Below are 17,043 nucleotides of genomic sequence, written 5' to 3'. Positions count from 1 at the left end.
GCTCAGCTTTCTTTATAGTCCAACTCTCACATCCATACATGGCCAGTGGAAAAACCATAGCCTTGACTAGACGGACCTTTGTTGGCAAAGTAATGTCTCTGCTTTTGAATATGCTATCTAGGTTGGTCATAACTTTCTTTCCAAGGAGTAAGTATCTTTTAATTTCATGGCTGCAGTCACCATCTGCAGTGATTTTCGAGCCCAGAAAATAAAGTCTGACACTGTTTCCACTGTTTCCCCATCATTTGCCATGAAGTGATGGGACCAGATGTCATGATCTTCATTTTCTGAATGTTGAGCTTTAAGCCAACTTTTTCACTCTCCACTTTCACTTTCATCAAGAGGCTTTTGAGTTCCTCTTCACTTTCTGCCATAAGGGTGGTGTTATCTGCATATCTGAGGTTATTGATATTTCTCCCGGCAATCTTGATTCCAGCTTGTGCTTCTTCCAGCCCAGCGTTTCTCATGATGTACTCTGCATAGAAGTTAAATAAGCAGGGTGACAATATACACCCTTGACGTACTCCTTTTCCTATTTGGAACCAGTCTGTTGTTTACTGACCACTAATGTGCTAAGGGTTGTATTTAGATGCTTTTAAAGCATTAGCTTATTGAATCTGGATTGGAGCTTTTTAAGAAAGCCCAGATTTGAATTTAAGCTTATTTAGGGACATCATCTCTGCATTTTCCATGATCTTATTATGCTTTTTCTGCTTGAGCCATTTTCACAACCCATACTGAAGGAGAAATTGGAACTACCCTCATAGTATGATTTTTAGTGCACACATGGATGTATTGTCTCTACTTAAGACTTTCTTTCCCTCTCATGAGAGACAAAACATTAACCTGATGAGGGACAATAATATAATTTGATTCTTACACAGAAGGCTGAAAATGAAGACTGGTTTGGGAGTAATAGCAAAGTAAAAACTCATTAAAGCTGAAAGAGAAATGACTGGAGAGAATGGTAGGCGAGAATAGGAGGGCCAGAGAAGAACGAGAGGATGAGGTGAAGGGGCCAGGAGTTCAGGTGGGCAGCTTCACACATCTATGCTTACCTCTGCTTCATGCCTTTAGAGAGCCTTTCCTGTTTGTGGCCCTGGACAGCCCAATGTAACCTGCCATGGTCCAAATACTTTCCATGTGAAGCAGATATCTGAACATGTTTGAACCCCTTAGAGGCAAACACTGGACACTCAAGCTTTGAAAGCAGAGTAATAGCAAGTGGTTGTCTATAAGCCAGTCGTGGTGGTCGGGGGGCTTACCCTCAGGAAGCCCCCAGACCTTCACTGCTTCTTGATTCAGTTCTAAATGGGACTGGAACCTATCACAAAGGAGAGTAGGAATAAGAAGTAAAGGAGAAACATGCTTAAGACAATTTTTACACACAATGATTTTACTGTAGTCACGTAGTACTTTAATATTCAAGTACTTTGTTCAATGTTCAAGCATCTTTAAGAGAAATAACAAGAAAATTATATGGCAACCCCAAAGGCGAAATCTGACTAATGGGAAGAAGAAAAATCCCTTTTTTGTTTCTGCCCAAGATAGTCTGGGGGTGGGGAGAAGTCTTCTAAGAGGAGAAAGGAACATGGATGGGGGACTTAGGGAAGGGTGTCCTAGAAAGGAGGAAACAGTGGTGACCTGCTTCTCCTTCTGTGCCCTGAGCCATTACCCAGGTGCCTGCACACAATTAAGGTGACCTCAGGTGCTGTTAACTCAAATTAGTTGAAACAACCATAGTTAATTAGCCAACGACTTACCAGGGGCCAGGAGTTACTCTTGGAGAAGGCGATGGCACCCCACTCCAGTACTCTCGCCTGGAAAATCCCATGGATGGAGGAGCCTGGTGGGCTGCAGTCCATGGGGTCGCTAAGAGTTGGACACAACTGAGCGACTTCACTTTCATTTTTCACTTGCATGTGTTGGAGAAGGAAATGGCAACCCACTCCAGTGTTCTTGCCTGGAGAATCCCAGGGACAGGGGAGCCTGGTGGGCTGCCGTCTCTGGGCTCGCACAGAGTCAGACATAACTGAAGCGACTTAGCAGCAGCAGCAGGAGTTACTCATAAGGCAAGCCCTACTGGGCAGGTGATATCCTTTCTTGGATAGGACTTGCTAGAGGGGCAAGATTTAGCAAAAGGCACAATCAGGATGCAAGATCTGTTCTTTTAGCAGCATCCTCTCTGATTTTTTAGGGCCAGCATGCTAAATCCTAGAGCTACATCCTGATTGCTACCAGGGGTCACACGAGCCAATGTGGATCAATCAGTAAGCACAGCTGGGTCTAAATGCGATTAATTATATTACTGTAGCCTGTCCAAGTTTAGGTCTATTAAAATCGCAACATGAGACTGGGGCATTATAAAGGATTGCTGGGAAAAGAAAAATGTTGGAATATTCCACAGCACCTCCCCCCGCCTTTTTTTCTGGCTTAAACAAGAATAAAGGAAGATAAAACAGCATGAATTCAACCCAACAGGCCACACAACCAGAAGTTTTTATCCTATATACCTGGTAGTTGGCCACAAAATGATCTGCTCAACTTCTCCAGTGATGACAGGAGGGTGGTAATAGTGTTTTCAAAATAAGGTGAATATAATGTAAACATTAAGACAAAGCTGCTGACGATTGTTGGTGCTGTTTCATTCTCTATTAAAATGTTTAATTTTGGTTGTCTTAATCCACACTTAATACTTTTCAGAGGTTATGATCCCCAGAATTCCTGATGCCCAAAGGCCTAGGCTCAGGTTGGGGATTCTTACAAAGGTTTCACAGAACACAGTAGAGAAAGCCAGCATTATCTCAAATGAAGTTTGCATTCTCCAAGACAATTACATTTAACTAAACCATCAACAATACATGTATACTCCATGAACATGTTTTTCTGCAATTGTTTATTTAGAAAGATTTTAAAGAAATTTGAAGTGACTGTGTCTGGGGGTAGTCTCTTTAGATGAAGAAAGTGCTAACAGTCACTATGGAAACCAAGACGCAGGCTATGAGGAGCAGAATCAGGCCTATACGACGATATTTTGAATGCTTCTCTTGTTCTTCTTCCTTCTTCAGTAAGGTATCAAAACCGGGTGTGTACATTTCTCCCAACCAAAACCGTAGGTCATTAGGATTTTCCTAAAAGAAAATTACATGGAGGATAGGATCAGTCAATGTTGCAGACTAACTGAGATTGCAGAATAAGAGAGCATAGGTAATCTACATCCATATTCCAAACCTTGAGTGAGGTTTAAGTGTCAGAGCTCTAATACCAGAGGCTAGGCTTCTCTGAATAGCTGCAACATGCAGCTACAGCCTCCTGGCTGACCAGGAATCCTCAGCTTCAACCTGTAGGTCTGCATGATGATTCACTGTTTACCGAATAAATTGCTCACACTCTAGGGTCACAAACACAAGAGTGTTTCTGCCATGTTTTTGCCAACTTAGTGTCTCTTACAATTTATAAACAGTGTGTGTCCATCAGGTTAGTGAGTTGAAATAAAATTAAAATTCCTTGCCACAGATGATCTTGGGGGTTTTGATTTTGTTGGCATAGTAAGAATGAAGATGTTTGCTGAATTTTTCAGTAAATCCAGAAGCTGAGTTCCATGGAAGGAGGAGTAAGACTAAGAGTCCAAAGTCTTCTCTGTGCTTCTCAAATTTCTGGGCTTCCGTGTAGAGGGCTACAGCATGTTAGCATGAAGAAACTCTGGCACTGTTGGCCTTCTGGATAAAGGACCCGATATATCCTTTCCCGTCCTTATTTATCCCCATGTTTCTGATTCTTTCACAGGCCTTGTCTCCCTTTCCATACTACAGAATTGTCTTCAACTCAAATTTATCTCCTGTGTCCCAAAATCATCTGCAAACTCTACTGTCCATACATCTAAAACACACACACACACACACACACAATTCCCTGTTGTCTCCTGCTATGTGTGTGTGTGTGTGTGTGTGTGTGTGTGTACTCAGTCATGTCTGACTCTTTACAACCCCACTGACTGTAGCCCAACAGGCTATTCTGTCCATGGAATTTTCCAGGCAAGAATATTAGAGTTGGTAGTCATTCCCTTCTCCAGGGGATCTTCCCACACCAGGGATCTAACCCAACTATGTCTCTGTTGTCTCCTACATTGGCAGGTGGATTCTTTACCACTAGTACCACCTGGGAAGCCCTTATTTCAGTGCTGAAGATTCAGTGTCTATGCCTGGCATCTAGTGGACAAACAAATAATCTATGGTGAATGCTGAATCTCTATTTTCACAAATCCATTTCAAGATTTATTGTTGCTCATTTGGATTATTGCAATGGCTTGTAGCTGGGCTGCCCACCCCCTCTCGGCTTCTCTAGTCTCAGTGACTTCAAGTTAGCCAGTTTCCACGGCCAGGTAATGAATTAGCTTATTACCCTTGTAATAACTAGCTGGGTGGATTCTGGTGATGACAATATAACTCTTCCATTGCTATTAGTTTCAAAGTCCAGTCTTAGGAAAGCTGTTAAAATAAAATTTGAATGATCTGTGCAGAAGGATAGACGATTTAAAAATCCTTGCCTGACTTCACTCTTATTTTCATTTTGTCTGTGTCCTAATCAGAGGCCTGCACTTTGCCTGCAAGGTTAATGCCTCATTCTTCAGTAAGAACTTCCATAATGGAGACTATCCACTCCCACATTCTGCTTATAGCTTGCGTTGGTAACTAAATATGGGATTTTTTTCTCCTTTTTTATTCATAAACTTAGTAATTCAGAAAAATGGGAGTGACCAAAAGCACATGGAACTTTCATGGCCTGTAAAGTAGGTTTCAGAAATTAAGTTGGACATTCCATGTGCTAATTAGGAGATGGGGTAGGGATGATGATGAAGTAAGTTGAATTGATGAGGTGTAAGAAGAGATACTTAGAGAAGGTAATGGCACCCCACTCCAGTACTCTTGCCTGGAAAATCCCATGGACAGAGGAGCCTGGTGGGCTGCAGTCCATGGGGTCGCTAGGAGTCGGACACGACTCAGTGACTTCACTTTCATGCATTGGAGAAGGAAATGGCAACCCACTACAGTGTTCTTGCCTGGAGAATCCCAGGGACCGGGGAGCCTGGTGGGCTGCCGTCTCTGGGGTCGCACAGAGTCGGACACGACTGAAGTGACTTAGCAGCAGCAGCAAGAAGAGATACTAATACAAACCAAAGTCATGACTTTATGAGGTCTGCCCACCGGTCTCCAACCTGAGGGGCCTCTGCTCTGAGGTGAGTGGGCAGGTAACAGATGGGTGGGAAGAGGGCCAGCCTTGGTTTTAGTAAAGCAATATATACATCATATTCACATTCAGTCTTCCTAAACATGTCATGGTATTGCCGACAAAAAATTACCCCTTAGTGCCAATAACATTCAGTTTCTTTGGCCTTACATTTGAAGTTTATTTTGAATCTGTTTGTTAGCCTTATTTCCCCCATTTTTCTATTACTTTAGCTGTAGCTTTAGCAAAAATGGACTACCTATTGCTCTGACAAACTCTCTTACTCTCTTATATTTGTGCCTTTATTCTTGTTACTTCTGATAGAATAGAGCCTCTCCTCTCATGCAAACGACCCATGTCATCTGGAGTTCTACATATCCTTCAAGTCCAGCCTCAATGAACTTTTCCACAAAGCTTTCTTATAATTCAATGTGACTTTGTCCTCTTTTGAATCTGCCCAGCACTTTCTACGAATCATATAGTCACTGTCTTCCTCTCTCTTGTCCTAGAGTTACTGCTTGTTGTTAATACTTCACTCAGATGAACTTTTGGAGGGCAAGAATATTCTTCTTTACAGTACCCTTGTCATTCATGTAAACAACAAAGAGAAGAACGGAGGCTCTAGCACCTAGTCAAGAAATGTCTGTGAACTATATCAATCTATCTTTCCTAGTCGTAGAAGGTTATTTCCTAGAGGTCTTGATATTTGGATTCCTGATTAAAAAACACAAGATTACTGTTGCTAGGGGGAAGCATCTGTTATGGAAACATCTCTGGAGAAGAGGCTACATTAAGGATGAGATACACTAAATCCACTGGGAGATAAAGAAACTTCAAAGATTCTGGACAATATTTAAAGGAGTGCACATTTGAGATTTTTTAAAATATAAGACTTTAAGGGAATGTAATGCTGTCTCCTTCAGAAGGAAAAGCCTGTAGGTGACTAGGGTATGAGGCTTAGGACAGACATACACTGTCACACTTGGAAAATGTCAGGCCTTTCTGGCCCTAGGACAGGCAGAGGCCAGCCAAGGTTGGGTAGGAATCCAGTCCACTCGGAAAACAGGGTCACCTTTCCTGCTTTTCAGGGATTCCTAGACTTTTTGAAGGGTGACACCAGGGGAAAGAAAAGGAAAAACTTGAGTTGGGTTTAAGCTGGGTGAATGAGTTCATTGCATACTTTTCCTGTGTTGAAATGCTTTTGTTTTGTTTTGTTACTGAGACACAGGAAAATGTCCAAAATGTAAATCTGCAATCTTAAATCACCGAGTAGGCTTGAAATAAAATGATCTTTGATGAGAACTGCCTTGCACAATGCCTAAGACACAGCAATTAATCAATATATTTGAAAAAATGTAGAATAAAGAACTCAGCTATTCACAAACATAAATGATCTCAAAACTAGAGGAAAACACTTAATCTTACAAATTGACTTTCACAAACTGATACCTTCCAGGTAAACCCTTCTTCTTGTCACATCATTTCTTTCTCTCTACACTGTAGTGATGCTGGTAACTGCTGAAATTATAAAACACATAAATAAACACAAATACTGACTAGGAGAGAGAAGGTAAAGCCAGAGGTCAAAATAACCTCAACTCTGGAGATTTTATGCCCAGTGAAGACTGCCTCTCACCTTAATACCCATTTCTTTTAGGATTATGTAACTGATCTCCCTCATCAATTAAAGGAGTTGATTCCTTGCCTTGAGTACCTTCAGATGCCCAGAGAGGTTGGTATGCAGGGAACGCTTGTCATATTCCTCAGCGGTCCATGAAGGATTCTTTTTTCTTTCTTCCATAGCTTCCTCAAAACTTACATCACCATATAGTGGGTTATTCTTCAGAACAGATGATAAGGATGGTGGGGGGCTCTCGACGGTGATGGTGCCCTTCACACTGGATCCCCTCACGTGTTGAGCAGTAATATTCTTCTTTTCTCTCTGTCAGGAAACACAGTAACAAAGTCTCTCTTACCAAGAGGTGATGATAGGGAAGGAAAATGTGAAATAACTATACCGGAAAGTTTAATGATTCTTCCTGGACCCAACAGATTAGGACAATGAATGAAGGAAGAATTCTAGGATCTAGTTTGACTTAGGATTCTATCACTGAGCTCTTTCTTTGCATGTGATCGTGTTCAGATTCAGTAATCATTCATTAAAATGCTATTTTACAATGACAGAGAAAGAACAGCATTCCTTAATTCAAACAGTAGAATTCTAAAGAAAGTAACTTTTCCCCAGATCACTTGCACTGAGATTTAATGACCTGTTACCTCTTTCTAATTGTGCATTCTATGACTTAAAAAAAAAAAAAAAATTAACATTGCTGTATTAATCCAGCAAAGTCAAGATTAAAAGGCATTTTATAGTTATGCTTTGGCTTTCATGGGAACTCCCTTGGGACTCTGATTTTAGATAGCTTGGAGAACTAGACTAACTTAGCATTGCCCTCTTATATGTCACTATAGACAGGCTGGGTATTGGATAGCTGTAATTCTAACTTTCAGATCTTTAAAAACTTAAAAATTAAACCATGATATACATGTAGAAAAGTACATATGTAATAATGTAGAGTTCGATAAATTTTCACATATCAAATAAACCCAAGATACTACCAAAAAACAAACCATACCAGCATACCCCACACTGCCTTCTAATTACTCTTGGTTCCCCTCCCCAAGGATAATCAGTATCTCCAGAATCCCCATCACAGGTTAGTCTGTACTCATTTATATAAATGGATTATACAAAAACAATGTGGTTTTTCTGTGTCTGGTATGACCTTCATATTTTTACTTTGCCTTTTTTTCCCCTTATGACTACAAACCTATTATGAAGATAGAAAAATTTCAGATTAAAATTTATTCATTGACCAAATAAACTGGAGAAGAAACAGAAAGCCTATAGAGTAATGTCTTATTTATCATAGGGCATCAAGGGAAAGGAATTCCACATAAGTTAATTTTCAGAACACTTAGGTTTGACTCTTAAGAACTAGTGACACATTTCATTATCTTACAGCAATTTTTCAATAAATGTGTTTCACATATTTCAGCCTTCCTAATCAGAGAAGTTTCAGTAGTAATTAATATTTTTCTGAGTTATATTTATAATCATCAGTGCACTGATTCCCTCACATCTATTGGGGTATATAGGTCACATAGCAAAGTTGTAAACTAATATATGTAGCTTCCTTCTGAAATGGCTGGTAGCCCCCCCAAAATCATCTAGATAAAGGGTACCTTCATTCATATTCTCTTTGGCCTTAAGTTTCCCTAATTTTCTTAATCCAGACTTTTTTTAGATAGGTAGAGATCAACTTGGAGGTCTTATCTGACTTTATTAGATTGCTGGTCTGTTCAAAATCAATTTATATTCTATAATACTAAAGTTTGCAATGAAATAATAAATCATCTTGACTTAGCATTCATCTTTAAGATGGATGAAACTCATGAAAAATGTTTCTGGAACTGAGAAAAAACAATTTGATATAAAATTTAGATGGTTTAAGTTTAGCATAATTCTGACTCAAGTTTTTTGCTTCAAGGCTAGATATCTGTGATCTTCTTTGAAGAGAAATAATCCTTCTGACGTTGAAAAATTGGCTTTGTCTGTTTTCTTGCCTGCGTGACTATTCCTTGAGTTTCCTAAATAAGAAACCTCTATAAATCAGAAAAATAGTTTTAGGGGTTAAGAAAAAAACACAATACCCTCTAGTACAATGTATACAAACCTTGAAAAACTAATATACAAAAGATAGAAAAAATAATCAGAGCTACTTTTAAAAGAACATTCAAGGTCTTAATTCTAAACAGTATTCTTGAATGTTTGAGGTTTAGAATTTAGTGCCATTTACTTTTGCACTGTATGACAATTTCATGTCTGAAGGACATGTGAAGGGAAAATTAATAGAATAGTTTTATTAAGAATTTTATGGAAGAAACAGAATATACTAATTGTGGTTGAGGTTCTTCTATATTTTGATAAACTAAAAAAAAATCTCTTCAGAAAGAAAACCAAAGCATGTCTTTGATTTTAATTTTTCACTCTACATTTTACATGGACTACATTTATCAAAAGGAAGCACAATAGTAATTTCATTATTTTAACAATATGGGCTGTAAAGTTAAAAAAATACTGTTTAAGTAAATAAGCTTCAAAGCTTACCTAGGCTTTTCTGTATTAACCATTACTTTGTCCACATATCCTTTATACACTTTAGTCAATATTTATGCCATTTATGTATAAGTAAACTATCATTTAATAAAAAGAATAAAATAGACTTTCAACAGACAAATACTGAGAGTATACAATTAATAGGCCAATAAAGAAGGAATTTCTAAAAAATATACTTCAGGAAGAAGAAACCTGATATTAGGGAAGGTTAAGATGTATAAGAATAAATGCTAGGAAAAACAAAGAAAAAGAACAAAAGGAAAAAAAAGCTGATGAATATAGACAGAAATCTAAGCAAGCACTGATTTTATGGTAAAATAGAAATAATAATCACTAATTTGAGAGTTTTAAGAGAAACCTAAAACTAAACAGTGAAATCTTTAACAGTTATATTTGATTGGGAAAGTTCTTTTCTTCTTTCTGGCCACAAAGCACGTGGGATCTTCGTCGCTTAACCAGAGGTTGAACCCATAGCTCCCGCAGTGGAAGTGTAGACCCTTGGGCCACTTGAGAAGTCCTTAATTATGAAATTTTAAGAAATAAGTTCTCTTAGAGGATGGAGATACTACTTAAAAATAAAGAAGATGTAGATTCTAAATCAATAGAGCAGAAGATGATGACAGAAAGTTAATCTAAAAGATAAAAAACCTGAAACAAAGAATACAGAGGAGAAAATCTTAGGAAACAGAAAAAAAGTGGAAACAATCATGTTAAATAAATAGATGAAACCCTCTAAATAACAGAGACCTCATATGAGATTTTTAAAATACTTAAAATACAGGAACTCAGAAAAAGTGAGAGTGAAAGCACATAAAAATATATAGCAGGCAAATATAAACAAAGAAGAGCTGGTGGTGTGACAGGTTAAATCCTCACCAATGTGTTTTCCCTTTCTGAGCACAAGGCATGACCGCCTTCCTCAGCCTGTTTGACGTTAAACTGGGCCCACTCTTTCTAGTAGTTGATGTGGGGTCGAAAGTAACAGAGATCATTTCCAGGCTGAGCCCCTGAATTCTCCAACAAGATTTTTTGGCTCACCTGTCCTCACTTCTCATTTTTTATTATATCACTGTAAGCAAGGATTTTGAGGTGGCAGAGCTATACAAGATGAAAGAACTTCAAGCTCTGGGATACTGCTTGGAAAAGAGCTGCCCAACCCCTGCCCACCTCGCCAACCTATCTGTCCTTTCTCAGACTTTCCATGCACAAGAATGTTTTTCTTCTTTTTAGTTATTGATATTTTGTCATCATAGTGTGGCCTAGCCTACATTCCCCTTAGTACAGAAAGTGATCGCTTGAAATTCTACAACTGTTGGCATTGGCTTAGCAGTTAAGAGAGGGATGAGAGGAGTATCAGAAGCTGGATGGATGGCTATTCATAGCATACAGCGAGAACTGTTTGGTGTGTTATCTGTGGTCGTTTGGAATCTAATCCCCTGTAGCTCTATGAGGGATAAGTAATACACGCACAAGGATCAGAGTATTGCTGTATTATAAGAAAGAGATGAAATGATAGAAAGAGCTGAATTGTTTGCAAGAAAAAAAGAGAGAAACTATGGAAATTTGATGCCTTCTATTGTTAAAAATCTGACTGTTTATAGACTCCAAACACAATTTGAGCCAAAAGAAAAAAAAAAAAAGCCCATTTAAATTTCCTAGTAGAATGAAGCGACTCAGGATAGAGGTCACGTCAGGGTGTGGTTTCATAACTATTACTCCTGACTGTCTCCAGGCATTTGTCATTGAGTCAAAGGAGGAGAAATGGAGGCAGAAAAGCAAACCGTTAAAGCCTATTTGAGATCAACGCCTTCAAAGAACTTAAGGTGTATTTACTGACATATAGAAGTGACCACAACAAAATAGAAATGATTACGTTAATATATAGCTCACACTAAGTTTTATAAGAAATGTTTCACTAGAGAAACCACAAGCCTAGACCTAAAAGTTTTTAAGATTGTTAAAAATTACAGACAAAACCAACAAAACAACAGTAACCCGATGCCTCCAAATATGGATGTATTTATTATTAATGGATTAATAGGAGTGAATTTTGAAGCCTCTACAGCCTTGAGGGTGTCCCTCTGTGATATGGCAAAAAACTTTGATGAACAAGGGAATGTTTCCTAGTGCGCTGGACCAGGAACTCTAGAGAACAATGCCCCAGGATATCTTCTAAAGAGGAGAGTCCTGGCCTAATCCATCTTCCCCACCATCAAGGAAGGAGGGCCACATGAACTATTCCCAGTAGAATCTCAGAATTACTTTGGAGCAGTGTCTGCGTTCTTTCATTTTTCCCATTCAGGAAGGAAGAATTTCTGCAGTGACTGCATTTCTAGTGCAGCAAAGATTATAGGACCGTGTGGATGGGGCACTGGATAAACTTAGTCACTGCCTCTGGTGAGGGATGAATATTGGTCAGATTAAATCTAAGAATATAGTCACCATGAAATAGTGAAGCAGGAGAGATCAATAAATATTAAAAGAAAAATAACCCATATATACGATGGAATGAATCAATGATATTGAAAGCTGTTTCTTTTTGAAAAGGTTCAGTTCAGTGGCTCAGTCGTGTCTGACTCTTGTGACCCCATGGACTGTAGCATATCATGTTCACAAATTGGGAAAAATCAAGATTATAAGGATTTCCATTTTCCCCAATGTGGTCTACACTTAACAATGTAATTCCTATCATAATCATAATGCAAACGGGATATTTTGTTTGTATTTCACATGTGAGCCCACAGACAACTTTTCCTAGAAAGTTGCTCCCCACTGTTCATATTAATTCTGTTTTCCAAATTACTAAATGGTCACCTTTATGAAGCACAGATTTGATCATGTGATTCTCTTAAAATTTTCCATCAACCCCTCCAAACTTTCAGGATAAAATTTGAAATCTCATACCACACACATCAAGCCTTCCCAGTCTGACCCAGACCTCTCTTGGAACCTCTTCTTCGGCCTTCCCCTCCAAGTAACCAGGGCTCTGGAGCCCCACATGTGCTCCTGTGACACACACCGTGCTTTAATAAGGTTTCAGTGCCAGAGGCATTTGGGTCTCATTGAGGAGCAGTGATGGGACAAAGCGGGTGATGCTTCTGGCAGCACTGTCACCCAAGGGGGAATTTCTGACCCCACTGGAGATTTTGTAAATTACATAAATTTAGCATAACTTGATAAAATCATGTTCTGATAACTGCAAGTAAAATTCTGAGCAACTCAATGATGCTCCTACTTCCTAGACAATAATTTACGGACCTCAAAATGCCGACAACATTTTGCCCAAATATAAGCTTATACAGGCTGCTCTTATTGAAATAGGATATGGAATACTTGAATAGAGACAGTCCTGGAGAAGGCATGACATGTGTATTCACACACAGATTGTGAAATATAGTTTTGATACACAAAAACAAAGCTGAGGGAGAAAGAAAAAATATTAGAATTTAAAGGGAAAAGAGAGCTTTAAGACTGAAAAAAAAAAAGTGAGCAAAGGTGATTAGGAAATACACCCAGGAAATGACCTTGTCTAGAAACCAAGGGAAGAGCAACCTCCTTAGCTTTGATCTTCTGCTCTAGTTCATAGGTATAGTACAGAAATCCCCTGGGTTCTCAAACAGACATCATAAAAGCCAGGAAAAGATATAACAAATAGATTAGTCTAGAAAGATTCTGAAGTCTAACTGCTAATCAGAAGAAAAATCCCACTACAGTATCTGAAAAAATATATTTTATCATTTATACCAAAAGAAAAGGAATTATTATTTTTTTTACCTTCCTCTATAAAGGGATTGTGGAGAAGGCAATGGCACCCCACTCCAGTACTCTTGCCTGGAAAATCCCATGGATGGAGGAGCCTGGTAGGCTGCAGTCCATGGGGTCGCTAAGAGTCAGACACGACTGAGCGACTTCACTTTCACTTTTCACTTTCATGCATCGGAGAAGGACGTGGCAACCCACTCCACTGTTCTTGCCTGGAGAATCCCAGGGACGGGGGAGCCTGGTGGGCTGCCGTCTATGGGGTCGCACAGAGTCGGACACAACTGAAGTGACTTAGCAGCAGCAGCAACAGCATAAAGGGACTGGCAGAAATATTTGGAATATAATTCCAAGTGCCTTCATCAAATACATGCCCCCAATTATTTCAACAACCAGAAATATTAGATTTTGGCAAAAGTTTGTTCATTGCATTGAGAAGAACTTTATCAAGAAGCCTTATTTCTCTAGTGAAAGAATTAAAGAAAAAGTATAAATCTAGTTAAATCAAGAAGTACCTGCTTGTACTCTTTACCTGCAGATACAGGTGACCTGTGTATGCATGTTCACAAAGGGAATGAACAGTGTCCTGAGATGCTGGCGTGCCTGGGGACATCCTTGCTTACTTTCCGATATGCATGGTATTGCTTCTGCTCATATAAAATGGCTTAGAAAATTGCCTCTGAAGGTGGAATGTGAATTTCAAAAGAGCATAAAACATAAATCATGGATATAAATACACTACTTTTTTTTTCCTTCTTGCTGCACTGCGCAGCGTGTGAAATCTTAGTTCCCCAACCTGGCTCCTGCAGTGGAAGCAAAGTCTTAGCCACTGGACTGCCAGGGAAGTCCCTAGAAGGTCTCTTGTTTCAACTGTTCGGTTACTACCAGTGTTGAGGGCAATGTTTGTAGGTGAAGTCCTTTGACATTTCTTGAGGTAGGCTTAATTCTAAATACTATGTACCTGGGGTGGGGACGGATGGACTATGAGCCAAAAAGGTAAGCTAACACAACTCTGAAATTTGTGTGGATTTCATGGAAGTATATAATCTAACTGCTTGATTTGGCCAGAGAGCTTGATAGAAGTACTGACTACACCCTCTAACATGCACACACACACACACACACCCCTCCATCCACGGTATATATCAAAGAATGCAAGTGGTCTTATCTGCTATTCCAAATTCTAATGATAGGCTAATTTAAACACATTTGGGGATACTATTGATAGCAAATGACGACATGATGCCCATTTCTTATTCTCTTAAAGGAAACTCTGTCAGTTGCTTTTACCTTATTTGCTCTCACTTTTAAGGAACTACGTAAAGTGAATACTACACTAATTTTGCAAGTGGAAATACTAAAGCATGGACTGAATAAGGGCGATAATTGATGCCTCTCAGACTGGTTTATTGTGGATTAGAGACAAGAAACCAAGCTTCAAATCTCCTATTCAATGTTCTTCAATTGGCTTAATGTGTCCCCACAGAGTGAGACATGAAGCCCACAAGGTGAGGGTTTTAAATTAAGAGCTACTGACAGCTGCCTGCCACCTCTCGCAGCCCTGGTACCTTAGTCCACCTGGTGTATTCAGTGCCCTTATTCCAGGTATCACCATAGAGACTTACAACTTTCATACATTCTTTTCTTTTAGATTTGTTTTTTTACCAATGAATATTACCACTCTTGGATTTTTAAGACCCAACCAAGGAGAGAAGCATTATTTATTGACATACTGCAATCTAAAGTAGCAAATATAATTGTTTTTACTCATGTGAGCCACATGTACCCAACTAACTAAATTTGTAATTGATTTACTTCTTCCCTGCAAACATTATTTAGTAGTGTATCAGCCTTTATTCAGTCATTAGACATTTCTTTTTAGGGTAAAGTTATAACGAAATCAAGTTTATTTATAGTTTGCGATTACCAACGACACATTCAAAGACATAGGAAACAGATTTTTACATCCTTGGTTTGCCCTGTAAAACTATTTCTATACCTCAGGGCCTGTGGGGAAAAAAATGCCCTTTAAAACTCGCATTTCATTCAGGTTTAGGAACAACATTCACGGAGCTTTAAATTGTGAAATTCCACATGAAGGAAACAGGTCAACTCCAGTACTAAACAAAAGATGTTAGATCGGTGTGTTCCAACCTCAAAGGAATTTATTGGATATGTTTTCTTAGACTAAACTTCATAGCACAGGAGGGCCAAGGTATTCTAAGCTGACTTTTGAATTATTTTAGTTCATGATATAAACAGTAAGAAAGACAAAGGAGGAATTTCATCACATTTAACTTAAACTAAGCAAAACACACAAAAAGCAGCCATCAAAAAGGTGTGTATGGATAGGTTTTGAAAATTACCAAAAGGAAGGATGTAAAATTTTTTAAAAGTCGGTTGTCATAACAGGCTGCCTTACAATGGAAATGAATTAAAAACCTCATAGGTGGAGGAAACACTTACATAACTATCCAAGTGTACTTGATTCTGAATGATCTCATGATAAAGGTCCTGAGAAGCCCACAAACACACCACAAAGGAGTCACTTTACACCAGGACTCATGAGTAGCAACTGTTTCTTAAAAGAAAACAAATTTCTGTTCAGGGAATTTGAACCACTCCAAAGGATTTAATGATTTGCAGGGGTTTGTAGGTCATTCACATCTGTTCTGAAATGAAATGCTTCTTCCTGTTTCTAAATGGACTAACCCTTAACCCCGTTAGCCCTCATGTCTTAAAACAAAGATTATTCCTATTTCATGAGCTGTGCAACACTCAGGGCCTTTATGTTTCTTTCAGCACATGGAACTCATCAGTTGTATCCTTCTCTTGTGGTTAGCAAAAAAGAAGATGCAGAAGAGAGCAAGAAATGAAGTCTGGGTTTGAAGATTGCTTGTTAAGTCTTGTCTACATGGATACCCGCTGAAACAAAGAGCCTCTACAAAAACAGCCAGCACCTTTCTCAGGTAGAGAGTTCCCTCTATTTTCTTTCTTTCCATCATTAGGTTTCCATTGTTTCACTGTTTGAGTTTCTTTGCCACAAGATGAAAGGGAGCCAGTCTAAATGAGGTGGAAGCAAGATTCAGTTGTCTTAGAGGCCATGTATGAGGCCACAGTGTAATCTTCGGATGCTTTATGCCTAGACTACACCAGAAGACAGAGGTGGGGTTCCACCCAGAGCCTTATCTGCAAATGTAGTAATTGACCTGAAAACATCTGAAGGGAAGGCTAGGCAAAAATTTAAAAAGAAGACAGTAGGAGAAGCTGGGGCATGAAGGAAAATGAATGGCTGGGATAGTTCATAGAGTTGATCAAGTGACCAGAGAAAGTCTCCTTCCCTTGACGAAGAGAGAAAGCCCCTTTCTATGGCAAGAGTGAGCAGCTACCCTGTACTCTGTTGCCTGTAGCTTTTTCACACAAATGATGAAGTGGCAGATGCCGAGAAGGCAGCAAGCCCCCATCCGCATACATACGTGCTCCCAGACCTTACCTGTGAGTAGACGAGGTTTTGCCAGTGTTGTGCGGCAGGGTAATTCCCTCCCGGAAACCTCACCAGGCTGGCCTGGAGAAGGGCTGAGTTCCTCATTAAAGACTTCACATCGAGCTGCAGGAACTTGTCAGGATGGTTGTTATTTGGCAAAACAGAGAGATCCATGCCTCCCTGCATCTATAGTGGAAACCAGAGGTGAGCAAGGCTGCTGCTCTCAGAGTGGTCCATTATTAATGAGCCTGAGGGTGCCCGCCGGGCGTGTGAAACACGGCTGTGGGCTGTGCTCAGAAACCACTCTCAAAATGACAGATCAAGTGTGCTCCACGGGACAGTGGAGCACCCTGACTTACCCTTCACACTACACACACACTCTCTCTCTCTCTAT

General features: G+C 39.4%; 1 protein-coding gene across 1 annotated transcript; it reads right to left on the bottom strand.

Annotated features, from left to right (window-relative positions):
- Positions 1-2,951: 2,951 nt before the first annotated feature.
- On the bottom strand, positions 2,952-16,823 carry KIAA1024L (KIAA1024-like ortholog). The gene is made up of 3 exons (XM_010852429.1): positions 16,659-16,823; positions 6,941-7,168; positions 2,952-3,131 (listed from the first exon to the last, which is right to left on the bottom strand). The coding sequence occupies exons 1-3, from the start codon at positions 16,821-16,823 to the stop codon at positions 2,952-2,954; spliced, it is 573 nt and encodes a 190-aa protein (XP_010850731.1).
- Positions 16,824-17,043: the final 220 nt, after the last annotated feature.

The sequence above is a fragment of the Bison bison genome, unplaced genomic scaffold, assembly GCF_000754665.1.
Source record: "Bison bison bison isolate TAMUID 2011002044 unplaced genomic scaffold, Bison_UMD1.0 scf7180017864311, whole genome shotgun sequence".
Taxonomy (NCBI): Eukaryota; Metazoa; Chordata; class Mammalia; order Artiodactyla; family Bovidae; genus Bison; species Bison bison.
The sequence above is the reverse complement of the archived record's forward strand: the minus strand, read 5'-3'. Positions and strand labels throughout refer to the sequence as shown.

Excerpts from the sequence above, each read along its gene's own strand:
- KIAA1024L (XM_010852429.1), bottom strand. The coding sequence starts at position 16,823 with ATGGATCTCTCTGTTTTGCCAAATAACAACCATCCTGACAAGTTCCTG. Across the intron at positions 7,169-16,658 it reads AAAACCTCGTCTACTCACAG|AGAGAAAAGAAGAATATTAC; the intron begins GTAAGGTCTGGG and ends GTTTCCTGACAG. Across the intron at positions 3,132-6,940 it reads ACCTCTCTGGGCATCTGAAG|GAAAATCCTAATGACCTACG; the intron begins GTACTCAAGGCA and ends ATTTTCTTTTAG.